General features: G+C 44.0%; 1 protein-coding gene across 4 annotated transcripts in view; it reads left to right on the forward strand.

Annotated features, from left to right (window-relative positions):
• Nucleotides 1-20,543, forward strand: part of SLC25A37 (solute carrier family 25 member 37) — a 137,999-nt gene that overhangs the window by 14,060 nt on the left and 103,396 nt on the right. Inside the window, exons 2-4 of one of the 4 annotated variants that reach the window (XM_084615322.1) lie at nt 4,154-4,382; nt 6,952-7,008; nt 8,803-9,755. The exons of 2 other annotated variants lie outside the window; for them this stretch is intronic. In XM_084615322.1, the coding sequence (XP_084471448.1) occupies nt 4,154-4,382; nt 6,952-7,008; nt 8,803-9,323 (807 nt within the window). In that variant the 3' untranslated portion in view covers nt 9,324-9,755. Of the gene's footprint in view, nt 1-4,153; nt 4,383-6,951; nt 7,009-8,802; nt 9,756-20,543 lie in introns of those variants that run through there. One more of the 4 variants, XM_084615323.1, reaches the window with a different exon arrangement.

Genomic DNA, 20,543 nt, shown 5'->3' on the forward strand with positions numbered 1-20,543 from the left:
TTCTGTCCATTAACAAATGTAATTCCTGTGTTGTTGCTTTTTTAGGGGGGTGTACTGCAAATAAAAGAATGTGCAGGGGACTCGCTTCATGTGCCTTGTATCGTCCTTTAATCGGTAGTTCTGTGTAAATGGGGTTTACTGTACTGGGTTGGCAAAAAGCAGATTGACAGCCTGCTATTCTATTTGGGTATTATATGGGCAAGCAGGGACATGGGTGGCTCATGCAGTCTAACACTTAGCACCTAGACGGAATGGAAATGCAAGCCAGGAAATGCATTTAAATTGCTAAATAAGCCTGGACATTGCCCTTGAGGGCCCTGGCCAGTGGAATTGAAGGAGTGTTCTTTAGTGGTTAGAGTAGGGGACTGAATTTGGATGACTGGGTTTTTCCTCCCCACTCAGTTGCTTTGACAGCATGGACGATTCACATTCTGTCACCTGTGAGGTAGGTGAAGGGATGTTCTCAGGTATTAGTAATAGTGTGTAAAGCGTTCATGTCCAGGAGTAAAAAGTGGCATAGGAGTGCTTAGTGGCTGCAAATGTCTAAGCTAAGAGCTGCTTTTTCCAGACGTAATGGATACAGTGGAGAGAAGCTTTTTTAATAATCATTTTCTGCTTATCACTGGCTTCCAGGCTGTTAATACCTATGCAGCTTTGAGCAGGAAAGCTTTCACCTCCTGATTTGCAGTGCTATGAGCATCTTGTAAGTACACTTCCAATGCGTTCTGCTTTAGGTACAATAGAAACCCTTCTACTTTCAGACTAATACTACAACTTTGCCTTTTCTCTGACCTTCTGAACCATTCCCTGACGAGGAGTGCCACTCTTACTCCTTCAGTTTAGTCTCGCCTGTAAAACAGCTGCGTTTGAATTCAGTGTTTTAAGACAGATGCAATATTGTTACGCTGCTGTGTCAATTGTAGATATTGTCTTGGTGCTGTAAAGTACCAGGACCGTATTTCTTAGTGCGGGTATTCTCCAGGGCTCTGAGCTTGCAAACACACATCTGAGGGAGGCTGTGTCTATATTACCAGCGCTACAATGCTCACTGCAGTGACTGAGGAGGCTTTTCCGTCGTTATAGTCAATCCGCATCCTCGAGAATCAGTAGCTAGGTTGATAGAAGAACTCTTCAGTCTATCAACCTAGCAGTATCTACTCTGGGGCTTAGGTTGGCTTTACCGTGTCTCTCGGGGGTGAATTTTTCATGCCCCTGACTTATATAGTTGGCTGACGTAAGTTTTAGGTGCCGATCAGGCCTAGCTTTGTGGAAGTGAGAAGCTCCATATTTGGAGGGAGGTTAAAATGAGGACGTCAGTGACCACATCAGGGTATGTCTTATGCAATCTTCGTAAAACAGAAGATGTAGTAATAGTGTGTGACAGTTCTGTGCAGTCGGATGGTATCTCGAGCAGAATGCACTAAAATACTTCTCAGATCCCTACATCTACCAAAGCAAGTTTATAAACTTACTTGGTATTATAGTGGAGGCTGTTAACTATTAAAAGGTCAGAAAAGGACTCTCTTCTGTGTCTATGAGAGCTGAGCTGGACAAAGGTGGGGTAATTTTGTATTTTGAAAGTGTCTTAATCTCTTCTATAACACCTTTTTTATTCGAAGGCCCTCCTGCATAGTTACTCAGGCTTTGTCTACACTACACAGCGTTTACTGACATGGCCGTGTCATTAAAAGTCGGGCAGTGTAAATGCTGTTTGTCAGCACTTTTGCTGACAAAATACTTCCGCCCCCTACGAGCGGGATTCGTGTTGTCCGCTCCTGCCGATAGGGATCCGTTTACACTGCCACTTTCCACAGCAAAACTTTTGTCTTTCAGGGGGGCTTTTTAAGCATTTGTGAATGACAAAAGTTTTGTCGTTCAGTTGGCAGCGTAGACCAAGCTTTAGGGCAGGGGTGGCCAACCTGTGGCTCTGGAGCCCCATGCGGCTTTTCTGAAGTTAATATGCGGCGCCTTGTCTAGGCACCGACTCCGGGGCTGGAGTTACAGGCACCAACTTTCCAATGTGCTGGGGGGTGCTCACTGCTCAACCCCTGGCTCTGCCACAGGCCCAGCCCCGACTCCACCCCTTCCTGCCCTGAGCCGGCCATGCCCTTGCTCCTCTCCCTCCCCACCAGCGCCTCCTGCATGCCATGAAACAGCTGATCAGGAGGCGTTGGGGGGCTGCTGATGCATTACTGTGGCTCTTTGGCAATGTACATTGGTAAATTCTGGCGCCTTCTTGGGGTGGCCAACCTCAGCCTTACTTTAGGGCCTCAGCTCTGAAAACACTTAAGTTGTGGATGTGTGAGAGGAGGTGTTCTGTTTTTTTTCAAAAGCTTAAATAATGCCTTCATTGAGTGGCCAAGCACGTACCCTATAGCTGTAATACTTTCCGTGGAGTGTGTTGGATCAAAGGCGTTCCTCAACATCCAGATCCCGTGTCCTCTGGTCAAAACAGACACTGTGGTATCTTGTCCTCTTAAATGGTCTGTCGGGGGAAAGCGGCAACACTGGAAAACTCGGCTAGTGAGATTAAGGAGATAAGAAGTCTGCTGTCTAAGGTTAGGAAGGTGGGTAAACTTTCCATGGAACTTCTGTAGACCCTCCTCATTGAGTGGTCAAAAAATGGTTCCTGTAGGGCCACAGTTCTGTCTTCTGGTGCAGCTGTGTAGCACTGCTTACCAGTCCCTTCTCATCCAGATAAATTAGGCCTCTCTAGAGATCTGCTTTTCTTGCTTACAAAATGGAAAGCCTCTTTCTCTTCTTCCAAGGGGCCTCACCTTTTGACAACCTTCTCAAATTACATTTTTTGGGGGGCTGACAGAAAACATGACTGTTTTAGAGGCATGGAATGTTACAGGCTTATCACCAATTACAAAGTGCGCTGTGCTGTTGATGATGATATAACTCTGAGCATTTCTGCATGAGAGTCCTCACTCTGCAGAAGAGGAGAAGAAAATATGGAAGTTTTTGCAGATTCTGGTAAGCAGCCAATACAATGTGTTAACACACGCTCTATTAGATTGCCGAAAGAGTTGCACAAACTCTCTGCAAGTTCTCGCTATTTTCCCCCACCCTGCTGGAGAATTTACTTTCAGTAATTTCTGCTACACGTGACTCTCAAGATCAGTTTTAATTGCCTTAGTAAACAGCATCTGCCAGGAAATGACCAAACAATCACTAAAACCAGGCTGAGATGTGGAATGGGGAAATGGTGTATGGGTTATAACAGGAACAAATTAAAGGCTCAATCAGTCATTCCTTGCTCAACCCGAACTCCCTTAGTGAGGAAGTTGGCAAACTTGCTGTCTCTGAACTCGCCCCACTTGTATGTTCGTGCTTTGAATATATGACCACTGAATTATAACCTCCCGACATAGACATGCTGAGAATATTTTAAACACTTGGTTGTCACTATGGAGTCTTGGACGTAATGCAGTGTAGTCTAGCTGGCCTAAGAGCGTTAATACGTTCCATTGTCCTAGAACTTTGGAAGAGACTGGTTCCTGGGCTCTGTGCCAACGGAGGTGTGCTTTTCTTTTGTGAAAGAGCCCCAAGGGCTTAGGCTGTAGCAGCCCCTGCTGGCATGAGGCTGGAATGTCTGCAGCGTTGCTATGCATCGCACAAACTGTTACTTGGTGTGCCCTTCATCAGAAGAAATCTGCTGCCTGCTTGAGTTCCCTACTACACAGGGAAGGAGAGGTGGAGATGGGGAAGCTGTGCATCCGTTACCCTTGGGGATTGCAGTTCTTTAACAAGCTGCAGCTGCTAAGGACTTAACAGAGAAGTCCTTGTCTTGAGGTTAGCATAAGCGAAGGCATCATGGTGTGTTCTGTAATTTTTAAATGTCAGTGATGGATTATGAGACGCAAACTGGAGCGTGTGCCTTCTGAGTTTCTAAACTGGGCTTCGCAGCTTTGGCATCTTTGAGCGCAGCTTTGGCAATTGCTGAATGTTTTAGATTTTCTCAGTACTGCAGGCTAAGGATTAATGTGGCACAATCTGGAGATGTCAGAGCTCCGCATAACAGAATTATTCACGTCTCTAACCAGGGACGCGCATGTTGGCTCGCAGGGGCCTTGCAGCGCTTTAGGACGATTGGCACACCTTGTTCTCCTGAAGACAGCTAATTAAAGTCCTCTTCCTCTTCTTACAGACCCGAATGCAGAGTTTACAGCCAGATCCCAAAGCCCAGTACAAGAGCGTGTATGGGGCCCTGAAGAAGATTATTCACACTGAAGGCTTCTGGAGGCCTTTACGAGGAATTAACGTCACCGTGCTGGGGGCTGGCCCTGCCCATGCAATGTATTTTGCCTGCTATGAAAAAATGAAAAGGACTTTAAGTGACATTATTCACCACGGAGGAAATAGCCACCTGGCCAATGGTATTTTGCAACTGTTTGCAATTAATTACCTGTCTCTTGCCTGCTTCCTGCTTTTACAGTGGCCTGGCATCCTTGTGTCTACTCTGTTGCTTTGGGAAGAACTTGACACTGGCTTTGATTTGTTGCATTCAGCCTGGTGTTGCACAGACACTTGAAGTGTACATGTATTTGGGGGCGGTGGAGAAACATGAGATGCAAAGCCTACTTCCAAGTTTCCAAGGGCTCAGCAGCCAGCAGGTTCCATTAGGACACTTTTATGGCCAGGCTTCCAAAAGTGCTCTGCATCCACCGTGCCAAGCTCTTCTTGACAAGCTGGCCCCTTCCTTTGGTGCTTTATATAGTGGCTGAGCTGCTCAGAAAATCCGGCCTCTAGAGTGTGTTAACTGGCACGGTGGGCCTTTGCTGCGTTAGGGCTAACCAAACATAACGCTCCAGAATTGCAACATAGGATATGTCTGCACAGCAGCTGGAAGGTGCAATGCCCAGCTCAGGTAGACGTTACACGGGTGAGCTAGTGCTCCCGAAATGACTGTGTGGTAGCGGTGGCATGGACGGTGGCTCGGGCTAGCCACCTGAATACAGCCCCTTCCGAGACTCGAGAACCTTCTTGCTTGGCTAGCCCAAGTCGCCACCGGTGCCATCACAGCCTTGCACCATTTTTAATGCGCTAGCTGAAGTGGCCCTGACATGTCTGTGTATACCTGAGCTTGGAATTCCATCTCCCAGCTGTTTAGACGTTCCCATAGAGAACAGACTGGCTTTGAAACAAGCTTTCCTGTTGTAGGCTTCTGCTTTTGAGTGGGTTTCATCTTTCCCCTACTGGGTAAGAGGAATAGAAATGGCTTATTAGAACTTCTATGAGGAGCAGCTTCTTAAAAGGGGATGCTGGCATAAATATATTTGTGTGTATGTATGTGTGGGTTTTTTAATACATAGGCACACAGCCCAGTTGCAGTGTTGAGAACATAAGTTTCCCTTTTTAATGCACAGCGCCTTATTTGGCCAGACAGCGTCTCTGTTAGAGGTACTGCTGGCCACCAAAATGTCGTCTTCCTTCTACCAAAAATTTCTGCCACGCTGCAAACCGTGGGAAGAATGCTCTGTCTCAATCAGAAGTTAGTCTGGATGTAGGAATCACTGGGGGAAACCCTCTGGCCTGTTACGCAGGTCAAACTATAGGACCATGATAGTCCCGCCTGGCCTTAACCTGTGAAAGCTTGAGTGGAATTTGTTCATCTTAGTCCCACAATGGGTGCATTAGTCCCAACCTATTGTCATAGCATGTCATTAATTTTGAGATGGTCTTGAAACTGAACACGGTGTCGAACGTTACATGTCCAGATGGACCAAGGTTCAGTGATGACAGATGCTTCTAACACTTAAAAATCTAACACCATAGCAGCGTGATGAATGCATTTGTAGTTTAAAAAAATCGGGGCTTTGTTCTTGCTGTGCTGACGTAGGGTTTCTTGGGTTTCCATGCAGTACTCAAAGCAGTGACTGTGACTGACGGCCAGTTGCATCTGTCTGTCATTTCTGCAGCGGAGCCGATCTGCACTAAATCTTTCATTAAACTGCTTGATAAAAGGCCCTCTCTACACAGAGGGTTTTGCCAATGTAGCTATATTAACAAAACCATCTAGTTTGGGCACTTAATAGTATAAAAATGCTTATACCAGAATAGCTTATGCAGGTTCCCGTGACCATCATGAACTGTACTGGTGTAGCTGTGCCCACACTAGAGGGTTCTATTGGCATACTTATGTTGATTAGGAGTGTTGGTTGGTTGTTCTTCCACACCCTTAACAGACATTGCTTTGCCAGTACCACTTAAGTATAGGCCAGGACTTAATGTTTTTTGCTTAACGACTCCTTTAAAGTCATGTGCTCTTATTTCTGACATTTATTTGCCGAAACTGTACAAGCTTTCAGTAGCAACAGTGGAAATTTAAGTTAAATGCTGAGGACAAGGAGAACTGACTTGAAAAGCCATTCGGGCAATGGAGAAATTGGCTAAGGGAGGCTCTGGAAATCTAGTTACGCTTGAACTGAAGCTCATCTACCAGTGCTAATTAAGGAATCTGTAAGGCCTTAAATACACTAGAGATTACATTAAACTAAGTAAACTTTAAAAATCAGTCTAGGTAAATTGATGCAAATTCCCGGTTAAAAACACCTTTAAACCAGTGTTAACCTTGTTTATGAGTGTAGCTTGGATGTCTTTACACTGATCTAGTTAAACTGGGGCAGTTTGCTAGCCTAGGCGAAGCCTGCATCCATTCTGTCATACGGAAACAGGATGGACTACGTGACTCACCATATTGACCCAACTCCAGTGGCCGGCACATTAAGTTGTAGCAGATGTCCCTTCCAGCCCATTCTACGGATGGATTTTATCACACTTCCATGAAGAGCTCAGGACTGTTAATTTGAGAATATACTGTGGGAGCAGAGGCTGTTGCGTAACTTTATGCACTGCATGTCTCGAATTGTGACTTAACACTGGCCTAGGTTAACCTACAGAAGCTGTCCAGAATTGTATTGTGAAGGGAACTCTTCTGTTTTGCAGGGATAGCTGGGAGCATGGCCACATTGCTCCATGATGCAGTAATGAATCCGGCTGAAGGTAATGTCCTTTATTGTAAGTGGAAGTGGAGTTAAATTGGGGGAAGAAAGTAAGTTGCTTGGAAACTCACCAGTTGAGTAGTGTGTAACTACTACTCTCTTTCACTGACTGTGAGCTAAGGGTCACGGTAAACTTGTGCAAAGAAACTCTGATCGCTTCAGTTGAAATGGATGGAACTTCTCAGTTGCGTGGATTCTAAGCACATTTTCTCCTAACATACATATATAAAATATGAGGAATAAAGTTAATCCTCCATTTGAATATTGACATTTTTATCCGATTCTCTGAGCCAGCTGTTGAAGGGCAAAACGTTCTGAATACCCTTTTGGCTCTCATGTTTGTGTGTGGTTTTTTTTTTTTGAGTGTTTTTTAAAAAGCCTCCCTAAATCTATAGCTTCTTATATATTGTGTAGCCAGAGATCAGAAAAACAAAAACCAGTGTGTGCTGCAAATGTCATCCAGGCTTAAGTGGAAATTCTGCTCATAAGCAGCATGGTACCCTTCTGAAGGCAGAATATCATCTTGGGGAAATTCTAATAAAGTTATTGGTAATTATTCATTCTCTAAACAAAATATTTAAAGCCCTCATGCTATGGTGCTGAGCACACTATATACACTTGGGTAGAATGCCTGTTGGTTTCTGTGTGGCTTTCCTTGGTGTGCATCCTTTTTAAATCAATGGGAAGACGTCTGGGGTGAAATTCTAGCTCCTTTGGAGTCTATGGGGCGATGATGTCACCCCAAAGTTCCAGAGTCTTCCGAGTGTCTCAGCTGCACAAAGTTGCAGTGTAACTACTGGCCGGAGCCCATAACTTGCAGTGTTGCATGCAAAATGCACTCTGTATTTGCAAGCAAACAGACATTATCCACCAAAAATATCCCAGCAGTCCTCATTTCGCTCTGTGTGGCTTAACACTCACTACTGCATGTTTATCAGTGAACTGCTGTTGAAGTGTATGTTCTTGATATGCTGTGGCCTTCATGTGTTTGATTTCTAAGTGCTTTAAGAACCCTCCCATCATTTTCCACAATGTACACTTGAAGGAAAAGTTTTTTTCCTTAAGGGAAAAATATTTATAGCATCAGATTTCTCTATATTTATTGGAACTGTCTGAGGAATTTTTTTTGCAAAAACTCAAATTCCTCTCTCCCCCTCTCCCCCCCCCAATAGAAATGTTTGAAAATGAAACCTTTCCAATCTGCTTTGTTGTTGGTTAAAAACAACCTCTTTGAAGAGGTAACATCACAGTGGCTAATTAGAGCACAGGCCCACAAGCCAAGCGCTTGTGAGTTGCACCCCTAGCTCTGCCACTGAGTCTCTCTACGGCCTTGGACCAAGTCACTTAACACACAGTTGTGCTTCCATTGCTGTAACATGGGTGTTGCTATGGTGAGTCTTGCAACTGGCTTCTAAAGAAGCAGGATCAGCCTCTTACATGTGTCCCTGTTGTCTCTGAAATGATCTTTGCCTTCCTGAGGAACTGAGAGTTCTCTCCGGTATGGGGAAGCTCTGTGAAAGGGTGAAGTGTGTAGCTTTTTGTTTAAAGACTTGATGAGGATGATTTTCACTTACGAAAAGATCCAATAGATGCTTCTATCTGCAGCATTATCCACTTAGGGTGCTCCCCACTGCTGTAGGGAAGGTTTGCAATGCTTGTGAATTGGGAGCATAGCTCGAGGTTGAGATGATGATTACAAAAGATCTTGTGTCTAACTTGTTTATCTTTTATCCCATTGGCTGCCTGTCCATCCTGTCTGGTGCCACGTGACCTCCCGCGGCCGCTACCGAATCAGTGGTGAAGCAGCGGATGCAGATGTACAACTCCCCTTACAAAACAGTCTTGGAGTGCATACGAGCAGTGTATAGGACTGAAGGACTGGCTGCCTTCTACCGGAGTTATACCACGCAGCTCACCATGAACATCCCCTTCCAAGCCATTCACTTCATCACGTATGAGCTCATGCAGGAGCAAATCAACCCCCGCCGGGAGTACAACCCCCGCTCGCACGTCCTCTCCGGTGCCATCGCGGGAGCTGTGGCTGCCGCTGCCACCACACCCCTTGACGTCTGCAAGACGTTGCTCAACACTCAGGAAAACATGGCCTTGAGTTCAGTGAACATCAGTGGGCACCTCTCCGGAATGGCCAATGCTTTCAGGACAGTTTATCAGCTGGGCGGTATCCCCGGGTATTTCCGAGGGGTGCAGGCTCGTGTCATTTACCAGATGCCTTCAACTGCCATCGCGTGGTCGGTGTATGAATTCTTTAAGTACTTCCTCACGAAGCACAAGCTGGAAAAAAGAGCTCCTTATTGAAAGATTTGACTAGAGCGAGCCTAAGGTTCAGATGACATTTTTGTAAACTCTGAGGGACTTGCTAGTGTTGTGAAACATGCAAGATTTCTTGTGGATTCACAATTGAATTTCACTTTTCTGTCGTTGGTGGGGAGAGGAATTAAGTGGTCATTGGCGAAATTTGGCACCCTGTTTGCTAGAATCAAATGGTCTAAAGACTTTTTTTAATATATTTATAGCTTTCAAGAAGTGAAATTACTATTTTTTTTTTTTTTCCCCTCTGGATAAGCTCTAAGATGTAGTGTTACCACTTCACCAGAAAACTTAGACTGCACAGGGGGAAAAAAATAGTATTGTGAGATATTTTACAGCAAAGAAATTAAATATCCTGTCACTGAACAAACTTTATATATGACCTAATATAAAATAGATGGATAATGTTTATCCTTTATTTTTCTATGTAGAAATTTTGTTTTAATAGTAGTACAGCTGGAAGTTGAGCTGTTTATAGAAGGAAAAAAAAAAAGCTGAATTCTTCCATCATGATATGTAAGAACCAAAGCATTTATTTTTATTTTTATTTTTTTAAATAGCCAGAATGGCTTTAATCATAGCATTTAACCCAAAACAGTGGCCAGGATTTTCATATGTCCGTATGTAAGCTGCCTCCAGTTTTATGGCGTCCACTTGACACCTTAAAGGAGCCCGACTTTTTGAAAGTGCTGAGCACATGCTCTCTGAAAATGGTCTGTTTGAGGGTTCTCAAGTTGGGCAGCGAAAACCCCTGGTTGCTCTTGGAAAAACCTTAGTTTAATTGTTACACCTGTAGCTGACTTACGATTGTACTTGAAAGATGAGTATTTTTGGCAAACTTATTTTAAAGGTACAGTTTGTGGCGTTTTAATAGATAATAGGTTTCATTACTCTTATTTATTCATAATCTTATTTTCCACTAACGCCTCACTCCTGCTTACACATGAGTAACTGTGCAGGACTCGTACTCGTTTACATACAGAATGTTACTCTGCTCCTGCACGCTTTTATACACAAAAGTATCGGTTTACAGTTCTATAAGACAACTCACCTTGAATTGTAAGAGTTGCATACTGACCACAAGGAAACTGTCAATCACAGTGCAAAAAAAGCTCTTGAAAAGTGAAACCTTAAACAGGAGAACAGCAGAATCAAAACCATTTTTATAAAGCAAAGCCAACAAACAGCAGCTGTTTGTTGTCCGATTGGTATGTATAAATGAAGTGTCCTAAAACCTAAAGTTTAGTGGATTTTAGGGCTTTGGGGACTTCATTTGCTGCTATGAAATCCGATGCTTTATTTCATGCTTCTGTAGTAAAGAACTCCGTGTGTTCAAAAAAGCACATTGGACCCTCAGTTCTCTTTTTATGGGCTTTTTTGCAAGCGACGTTTGTGGATGGCTCCACTGAGCCTCCATACCTCACCTTCTTACAATGTGATGTTGAATCCAGTGTTTACCAAGTACAGCTCCTGCGCTTCAGGCAAGGAAAACCATTGACTGCTCTCCCCAAATTAAACTGACCACTTTTGCAAATATAGTGTTTGAATTTTAAATATCTAATATTTGACCCAAGTTATCTAATTTAGGTGCAATAATATTGTGGAAGATGAAAAGGTTTTGCTGATCTAAAGAGCAAAAGCTGAACTTGATGCTGAATTTATTAACTAATAGCCAGTTGGCTACCTAGTTGGGACTAGGTGGCTAACATTACAATCGATGAAAAACCTAGCAGGATTTTTCTGGTTTTAGAAGTGTAACTGAATAGTAGCCCCCCTTTGAAGGGACATCAGTGTGAAAAGGTTGATTCTACCTGAAACTGTCCACCTACTAGTGAAACAACCAACATTTAAACTTTCCTAAAACGGATACTGCAGCAGACAGTATTTCTCTGTTTGCTTGTTTTTTGCATTTGACAGCTTTGTACAAGATCATTTTTGCTGTGTGAAAAACCCATTCAAAAAATACAGGAGAAACAGCAATGTGGAAGAATCATTTTAAAAAAAATTATGATCCAAAAGCTGGCTGAGGGTCTGGGAGAACATATAGGACCTGAAGCTACTTTTTTGAGTTGACTAGATTGGAAGTTGGTATTCCTCTAACCCCAAATTAAGTCTTGATCGTGCACCTTGTACCAATGACTTACAGGTACATTTTTCTGCTCACCTGAAAGAGGTGAAAAAGCTTTACCATGTCTAACGTTTGCATTTAATTTTTTAACATTGAGTTTTTCATTTAAAGTACAGCTTAGTCTGTATCTATCTAATAATGAAAAGTCACTGTAAAATTGGGGAATTTCACTAAGGCCTGAGTGAGACAAATTGGAAGTCAGGTCCTTCACTGTATGGTGGCTTTCATGTGATCTTACTTTAGCATTACACTAAGTTTGGCTAATTACTTTGGTTGACCAATATTTATTTGGGGAAGTTAAATCACTACAAGAAATACTTCTCTAGTGAATGTACATGCAACTTGTGTAAATTTTTCTTTACAAGTGATAAGGAATTATGGAACATTCTTTTCATGTCTATTGCTATCCCTTACATTCAATTAACTTTTTTCCTTTTTTTGACAAGCTTAGTTTTTATTTAGCTTTTCGAAGTGCAGAATTTGTAACCTCTGCCTATTGTGAGCATGGTATTGACACTAGAAAGCATTCATGCTCATCTTTGTACCAAGAGCTTGGTGTGAAAGCAGATGCAAGCTTGGCAGGGTTTTTAGCCTGAGGTTTTCAAAGGATTTGGAAGACTGTTTAGACGGCTTTCAAAAATCTCATTCCTAACATTTAATGAAAAGTGAGTGGAGCTGGGGGCATGCTGAGTATATGGAAGAATCTTGTTAAGAGTATGCTGAATACAAATCTGATATGGGTTGGTCACAAACCAGCCAAAATACAGACTAGGTAAATTTTCTGAAATGTAGGCTTCAGACTTCTGTGAAGGCTTTTAAGGTTCGTTAGATCAGACTTCAATGCGAATACTTTTTGTCTGCTTGAATTTTTGATAGGTGACCATTTAATGGGCAAGCAACATTCAAGAAGTATTCCTCAGTTCTTAGCACTTGAAAGTAATTGGTGAGTGTGTGTGTGTGGGGTATTTAGAAACTAGTAAACATTTAGATTGAAGTATGTCAGTTATGGTATAATAACAAGTAAACTTTATAGTCCAAGGACCTTCCTCTCCATATCTTCCAGCTGCAAAACATTAATCCCTGTAGTGAGGTGAATGTTGATGGTGCAGATTCAAATAGAGGTGGGTACTTCACTTGTTCAGGCCCCTTTAAAAATTCCATGTATCCCCACCTTGTTCAACAGAATAAGGGTGGATTTGCACCTATTCAGTTATTTGGCAAAACTTTCACTACTGTTACTGCAGAGAGAAGGATACGGTGATGTGAAAGTGAGCTGGGATTCTCTCCTGGCTCATGTATTGCAACCTTTTGTGCTGATGAAGCAAGCCAGAGCCCAGCTTGACATTCACAGTCCTGGGGGAGGTTGTAGAGCTGCTAGCTAGAAAGAAAACTCTCTAATATTGCAGGGCGGAATTCCCCTGGAAAATCATGTGGCCCTCCTGCTGTCTCAAATGCCTTGTTTAGACCTTCTTGGAGCATAAGGCTTCTTTTTTTATTATTCATTGCAACTCAGGTTTGATGCTAATTGAACAAAGTTTCTTGCCTTCGAATAAGACCAGCTAGAACAGCCTGTTTCCAGCATGAACTTCCTTTGGTGTGTAGAAGTCAACCTCTGTAGCAACCTGCATAAATTCTGGCAAACATTTCCTTTCTATTGACTTCTCAACATTAATCCTTTTGACGACTTCACCCTGGACAACCTGCAGATAGAGCCTGATCCTATGTCCTTGGAGGCCAATGGAAAGCTTCCACGGCCCTCAGGTGCAAGATCAGATGCAAGGGGCCAGATTTGCCAAGGGCTCAGTGCCTAAAGTGCGTGCCAAACTCTTTCAGAAGAGTTGAGTTTCTGTTTCGGTACCAATGGGGGTGGGGGAAGGAAACTTGCTTCAAGAGCTTGCACAGCAGGTGCTGATCTCTGCTGAAAGTCGGGACTGTTCTCGTGGGATCTCCCACTTGTTGAGCGCTTACAAAAATCTAGCCGCTTAAGTCCTATGTAAGTTTCTGAGTATTTGGAAAATGTGGGTGGTGAGCATTTGAAAACCTAGCCCCTTAACTCTGGGCAATATTCTCTATTATGTAATCAAACATGGACCAATAACTTCAGCTTGGAATGGAGCCCTCTTGGAACCATGTCCAGTTTCTCCTCTTGTGGTACTTCATTAAAATTTAATGCTTGTTTATCAACTCCAGTGTTGACCTGCTGGATCTCCAATTTAAAAGGATCCCAACCAAAGCCGTGTTGGGCTGCATCTCATGTAGGTTGCAACTTTAAAAAATACATTCAATATTCTGCCAATAACGTTCTGTTGACATTTTAAAACCAACTTTGTGTGTGAAACAGATGTATTGCTGCTTTGTGGCTGCAACAAACGCACATTTTTTAAGGGGGAGGATGAGTGTTAAAATTTATTGTTTAAGTTGATGTTTTAAAATTGCAGTTTTTTTAAATTCAACATTGTCCGTCTTTTTAAGAGAACATACATATATTTAATAATGCAGAAAATTTGGCTTCTGAAATGCTGCTACAGTTATAACACTGGAGCTCAAGGAAATAAAAAGTGTTTGATCTTTGTCCTCGTCAGACTCGTGCTTGATTTGTTTTAATTTAACTTTTATGTGGTAGTCGTACCTGGAAGCCTCAACACCCTGTTGTGCTAGGCATTAGGCAAACACTGTAAATGGCAGTTCTTTTCCGGAGCATGGAAAGATGCTCCAGCAGGTAGGGGTGATGGCCTATCATTTGGGAGAACCAGGTTCAATTCCCTTCTCTGCCACGGACTTCCTTTGTGATCCTTGGGCAAGTCATGTAACTTCTCTGTGCCTCTATTCCACATCTGTAAAATAGTCACAGTGGCCCTTCCCTACCTCACCCGAGTGTTGAGGATAAATATATCCAAGATTGTAAGGGCATCAGATACGAAGGTAATGGAAGTCGGAAAAATACCATAGACGAGGCCTGCAGTCTAAAACACGACCTCATACCCACATGGGTTGGAACAGAGAAGTAACTGACCTAGGATGACTTGGCACAGATCAGCGGGTGGGTAAAAATTGTCCCTATGAGTAGCAGTAGCAATCTTGCTGGTCTTATGGAAGAAGACATTTGTGCAACATTATATAGTAACCCTTAGGTAGCCAAAGCCTTAAGGATTTACTGGGTCTTGGGGGTAGATGGGAGGCAGTGGCTACTGAAAGGCAAGGACCAGCACAGAACGCTTGAGCCAGTCCCAACATGCGTTCCCTGCTTGGATCAGTGATCTACACATGTCCCCATAACTTGTCCTGGTCGGGATGCAAGGTAGTGATAGACTGTGGGTCATAGTGAAATGAAGAAACCTCATCCTGGCATCTGTTAGCAGAGCAGGAAGCTGAGAGATGGGCAAGTAACACAAGGGTTCTTTCTGCCTTGGAGGGATGGTGCCTTTTAGCACCTGTTGGGAGGGGATGCCTAGAGAAGAGGGTTGGAAGGGTCTCCATGGAAGGAGGAGGCAGGGCGGGGAGGGAAAGGTTGAAATTTCACCTGGCTCTCATCCCTTCCCCATTAAACCTCAAGGTAAAAATACTTTGTCATAGTATTTAAAAGTTGAGTTAGGATCAATTGTAAACCTCTACTGCAAATCCAGGACTACCCTTTCAATGGCTACAATTCCTAGTCCGGGAGGCATTTGTTGAAGCATTCCTGCTAGGCATGGGTTAGTTTGGGAGATGCACAAGTCCAAAAGCTCCAGAATTTTTGCCTTGCTTGTTCCTGTAGCAAATCATGATGGGTTTTTTTTTTTTCTTCCCAATGTGGAATTTAAAATCCTTCACTAGCTAAAAGGAAGCCTGTTACAGACAGAACTTCACCGAGAACACACATTCTATTTTATGGAAGATGCTTCTGATTAGGAACGAAAACTCCAAAACTTGGTTGATTTGAAACCATCTGGAATATGAGTCAAAATTAGCAATTAAGAGAATTTTAGAAAACTTTTTTCTTTTAAAATGGCATTTCATTCTGAAAATGTTGAAACGGAATGTTGGAACAACTTCTTCTCCCCCCCCCCCCCCAAAAAAAAAAACTGACAAAACTTCTAGTTTGATTGGGCAATGCTTTACACTGGCTTGCCCTGGGAGAAATAACTACACAAGGTGCAAGTAGCAAGGAATCAGGTGCACAGATTATCTTTTGTTGAGGAGAATTGCTATGCAGGTCTACCTTCTTGCTGCCTGTGCCATTGCTTTCTTCACAGGATTTCCCCTCATGCCCCTTCTCAAAGAAACAACAGTAATATTTGGAGTTAAACTCATAAACCAGGTTGATCATTGCCAGTTTGAAATTAGGTGAAACAGTGTTCGTCCCTAATTTGTACATTCAGAATTAGCAAATCCTGTTGTATAGTTTAAAAGTTATGATAATACTAGGGCAATGCCGGTGGAAATTATTCCTGTTTTATCTTTATTTTGGAAATAAAATTGGTATTGTCAGCTGCTGCTGCTCAAGAATGATAAGTCTAGAAGCCCAAAAGCAAGGGGGCCTCTTTTAAAAAAAAAAAAAAAAAAACCAAAAAAAAAACCCACCCATCTTGGGGCTTTTGCCTTTTGGTTTCTGAGCAAGCTTTTCTTTGCCATTCTGAGGGCTAGAAACTTCCTTTTGAAATGAAAGCTGGGATATTCTTATATTCACATCTGTTCAAGAAGTGCATCTTTTAGAGAGAAAAAAAATAAACCACCAATTATTACTAGGCTTCCACACCCTAAAATTAAGGTAGTTACTAAATCTGCACTGTAACTTCTTGTTCCTCTAGGTAAGAGACAGGAGCTTTTACACTCCTATTGCTTGCCACAAGGTGGCATCTTGCTGTCATTCTTGGTTTCAAGTTATTTATGCATCTAAAGAGAGCAGTTCAGTCTCCAACTTTCTTAGAGACACAAGGTGGGTGAGGTAATATCTCTTATTGGACCAACTTCTGTTGGTGAAAGAGACAATTTTTCGAGCTACACAGAGCTAGTGTTTAGAGCCAGTATGCTACAGTGTTCTGTGAGTGCCCTTCAACTTCCTTAGAGGTCTGAGATGAAAATCTGCTTTGGTCCTGCAGATGTTTGCATCTAAACTGGAATAATATCTGAGCACATTTTGCATGTGCAGGGAAACCTTCAGATTCCTGGCTGGCAGTGAGTCTGGTACAGAGCTAGGAACTGATCCCTGACCCTCTTCACAACCATCCTTCCTCCTTAGGCTGTCTGGGCAGGTAGGCAAACCTGGCTTTCTTTGCCCTCCTCCGCAAATAAGCTTTGAGATCATTCTTGTCCCCAGAGATGTGCACAGTGTATCCTGGCTGACTCTTGTCACATGAGTGTATCCCAGCCAACCAAGGTACCTTAGGCCATTATTTTTGGCTTATACCTTGCTTCCAGGACTGTTGGAAGGCAGAATGACTTGAAGTACCCAAGGAGTGCATTAACCCTTAGAAATGCACTGACTGCAGAGTGACACGACTATTATGAAATAGGAATTACAAATAACAAACTGGGATACAAAAGCAGCTTTGTCTTTGGCCCTGAAGCTATGTCAGAATCCATTGGAAATGCATGCAGGAGGGCTGCTTCACTGCAGAACTTCTATTGACATAGACCTGTGTATATAAAGATCAAGGATAATCTGTAACTCTAAGAATGTATGACTAGGGTTTAGCATTCTGGCTGATTGTATCATTATTTCATCAGATCGTGCAAACTAACGAGGCTGGTAGAACATAGGAATGGCCACACTGGATCGAACCACAATCCAGCATCCTATCTCTGACAGTGACCAATGAGTTGTGCAAATTGGGCACTGCGTGAGCTCCATTTCAAGTGGTTTTTGAGTTTGCCTCATTTCATTTTAATGGAGTGGGTCAATAGATGGATGGGAGACCTCCCCGGCCTGCAGCAAAGGGGTTGTTGGTAGATCAGGAAGGGGATGCTGAATCCTCTGGTTCAGTGTTGAAATGATGACCAAGTATGATGCGGTTCTGGTCTGCTAGAGGAGTTGCCTTCCAATGAGATCTAAAACCAAGGTCTTGGCACTAAAGGCAAGAAAGGACCCCATGGCACGTTTTGCAAAAGTAACCCTCGTGGCCTGTCTGAATTGTCTCCGGTTCTGATGACCTAAATTCTTCCTGCATCGTCAGTGGCACCTGTTCTCCTGTCCATCTTCTCTAGCAAAGTCCAACTTGGCAGGGTCACATAGTGCTTGCTCCAAATGTAGTAAGAAAAATAAGTTAACTATTGAGACACATTTTAAACACAGCCATCCTTCTTCACAGCAGGACTATGCATTCTTTAGTGGAAGCACAAACTCCAGTCTGCAGAGAGCTACAGCTTAGCTTCTCTGAGGGATTCACCTGGGAACCATCTCATATAATTCTGACAAGGAGATCAAGGGTAATTTGTTTCCTTTCAGTTTTGGCTGGAATATGGCAGGTTTGAAACGAGTGCTAATCCTGAGGGTATGCATGTTCCAGCGGTAAAAGGTGTGAATTTCACGGTGCACTGTGCTGCAATGAGGAGAGATACCCAAGACCGAAAGATTAATTTTTTATTGTCACATGTAGAGTTCTTTGAAAGACAGTAATTCTCTCCTACCCACCAAACGTGTCAAGTTTGTAATGCTAAAAAACAAGAACGTGGTCAATGTCTGAATTCAGTTTTGATGTACATGGTTGACAATATACAAGATATACTATGTGAAGATTACTGCTAACTTTTGGTCTGTCAGCAAGTCGTCTATGCATTTTGCTATTGATTTTACATTGAAGGTACTCAGATCGTAGGGCAATAAGCTACAGTATAAACCACAAAGCAAGACAGATCAATCGCCAGCAAGCATCAGCAGTCTCACCAGCTTGTGCACGGGGAAGTGAGTGTTCAGAACCCTGGCCCATGTAGACTCATAGGATACGTCTACACTGGGGCTGGGAGGTGTGATTCCCAGCCAGGCTCGACAGGCTTGGGCTAGGGCAGTTAGAGCTCGTGTGCTTCATAACGGCAGCATGAATGTTGGGGCACAGGGGCCAGCCTGAGCTGTCACCAGTGCCTCGATCGACACGCTACTATTTTGAGTGCGCTCGCTCGAACGGAGCTACCACGAGTCTGTCTACATGGGCTGGAAATTGCACTCCTCAGCTCCAGTGTAGCTGTTCCCACAGAAATTAGTGATGGAAAAGTGCTCTAGACCCATTTGCCCCACACCAGCGGTTCTCAACCGGGGCTCCGCGGCCCCTTGGGATCCACGAGCCCTTTCAGGGGGGTCACAGAACTCTGCTGCTGAAACCTGGTGCTCCGAGTCCTGGCGTGTTTCTCCCTCCCCCACCCCCACCCCAGGGTTGAAGCCAGGAGTGGCGTGGGACTGAAACCCCAAACCTCCCTCCCCTGCAGCGTGGGCTAAAGCCCTGAGCTCCCCCTGAAGCTGGGAGCAATGCGGGGCTGAAACCCCAAGCTCCCCTTGAAGCCAGGAGCGCCGGGGCTTCACTGGCAGAAATCTTGAGCCCATGGACAGAATTGAGGGGGCACAAGGGTGTTTCTCCCCAAAACTGCAGTGCCTTACCCAGAGTTGGACAGTCCTGGGGGCAGCTCTACCCCCTCTCCCTCGGCCCCGCTCTGGCCCCACCCTCTGGCCAGATCCTAGGCAGGAAGACAAAGCCAGGCAGTGAGGGGCCGCTGCTCCTCTGGCTGGTGGTGCCATGGAGTGGGCAGCCCTGGCATCCCCCCGTCTGCTGGTGCCTCAGGTTGCGGCCGTTCCTCAGCTCCCAGCCCCCTTTGACTGCTCATGCGGCCGGTCAGAGCTGCCCAGGCAGCTCTGGGCCCAGCAGAGTCTGCGGGGAGCAGCCACCGGCTACAGCCCCAGACAGGTGGGTGGCCTGATGAGGCGAGTCAGGGGGTGGAGGTGGTGCTCCCTGCCTGGACCCCACTGTGCAGAGCTTGCCAGAGCCTTGCTGGCCCTTGCCCCCTGCCCCCAATAGAAGTCAAACTACACCTATGACCAACGGTCCCACCCCTGGCCTGGAGCCCCCCCAGAGTTTTTCTAGCCTTCTAAAGGGGGCTTCAGAAAGAAAAAAGTTGAGATCCCCCGCCCTACCCTACTGTTTTGTCTTGTGTTCTTGTAAGTGGCTCCTATAAAAAGGCTTCCGTCTTTTCCTGTAGCCCACAAAAGCTTATGCTCAAATAAATTTGTTAGTCTCTAAGGTGCCACAAGTCCTCCTGTTCTTTTTGCAAATACAGACCAACACGGCTGCTACTCTGAAACCTATCTTTTCCTGTGGGACACTATTCCTTCAACCCAATAAATATGGTTAGAACGATGATGTCTCGAGTATTTGGCCTTGCTTTCCCTTTTCTTATTTCTCTCCCTTTGGCCATGCTTCACGATGATGTGGACTGGAATGAGAGCTGCATGAGTGCTGAAAAGCATTTCCCGGTGACGTTTGGCGAGCCTTTTAAACTAATTTGCTTCAGTTGTGTTTGTGTTTGGTTTTGTGATTATTATTGGCATGTGAGTTCAACTGGCAAGAATTTTTTCCTGTTGTTACCTAATGTTAAATGCGTGAGGAACTCAATGCCACTGGATATGGTGTGTTAGCTAACATTCAGGGTTTGATGGCTATCAAGAGAAGAATTAAGTGTCAATTACTGCAAGATCAAACTTGTTCACCCGTTGTGACTGAATATAATCATCTGGGGCTAGGTTTATAATTTGAAATCAGTGCACCAGCAACTGGAAATTAACATCCACCCACATTCTACTACCCTTGGTCTATAACCCCATCATTTCCCAGCGCTAACTCAGTAGTGCACACGATAGGATTGGTAACATTGCATAACTTCTCCACCGCAGGAATCATGAGGAAAATTCTGTGGACTGTGGTTTGCAAGAAGTCAGAGTAGATGATCTTTAATGATCTCTTCTGGCCTTAAAATCTTTTGGCCAGAGTCTCAATTACCTCCTTTGTGCTGCTCAGATAATGGAAAGGGGCCTTACCGTGGGAATAAATGATCAGAGCACTGTAAAGGGGCATTCATGTAAATGAGAATCATTCCTGGGAAATATACAATAATATCTG

The sequence above is a fragment of the Lepidochelys olivacea genome (assembly GCF_965140295.1).
Source record: "Lepidochelys olivacea isolate rLepOli2 genome assembly, chromosome: 26".
NCBI classification, from domain to species: domain Eukaryota; kingdom Metazoa; phylum Chordata; order Testudines; family Cheloniidae; genus Lepidochelys; species Lepidochelys olivacea.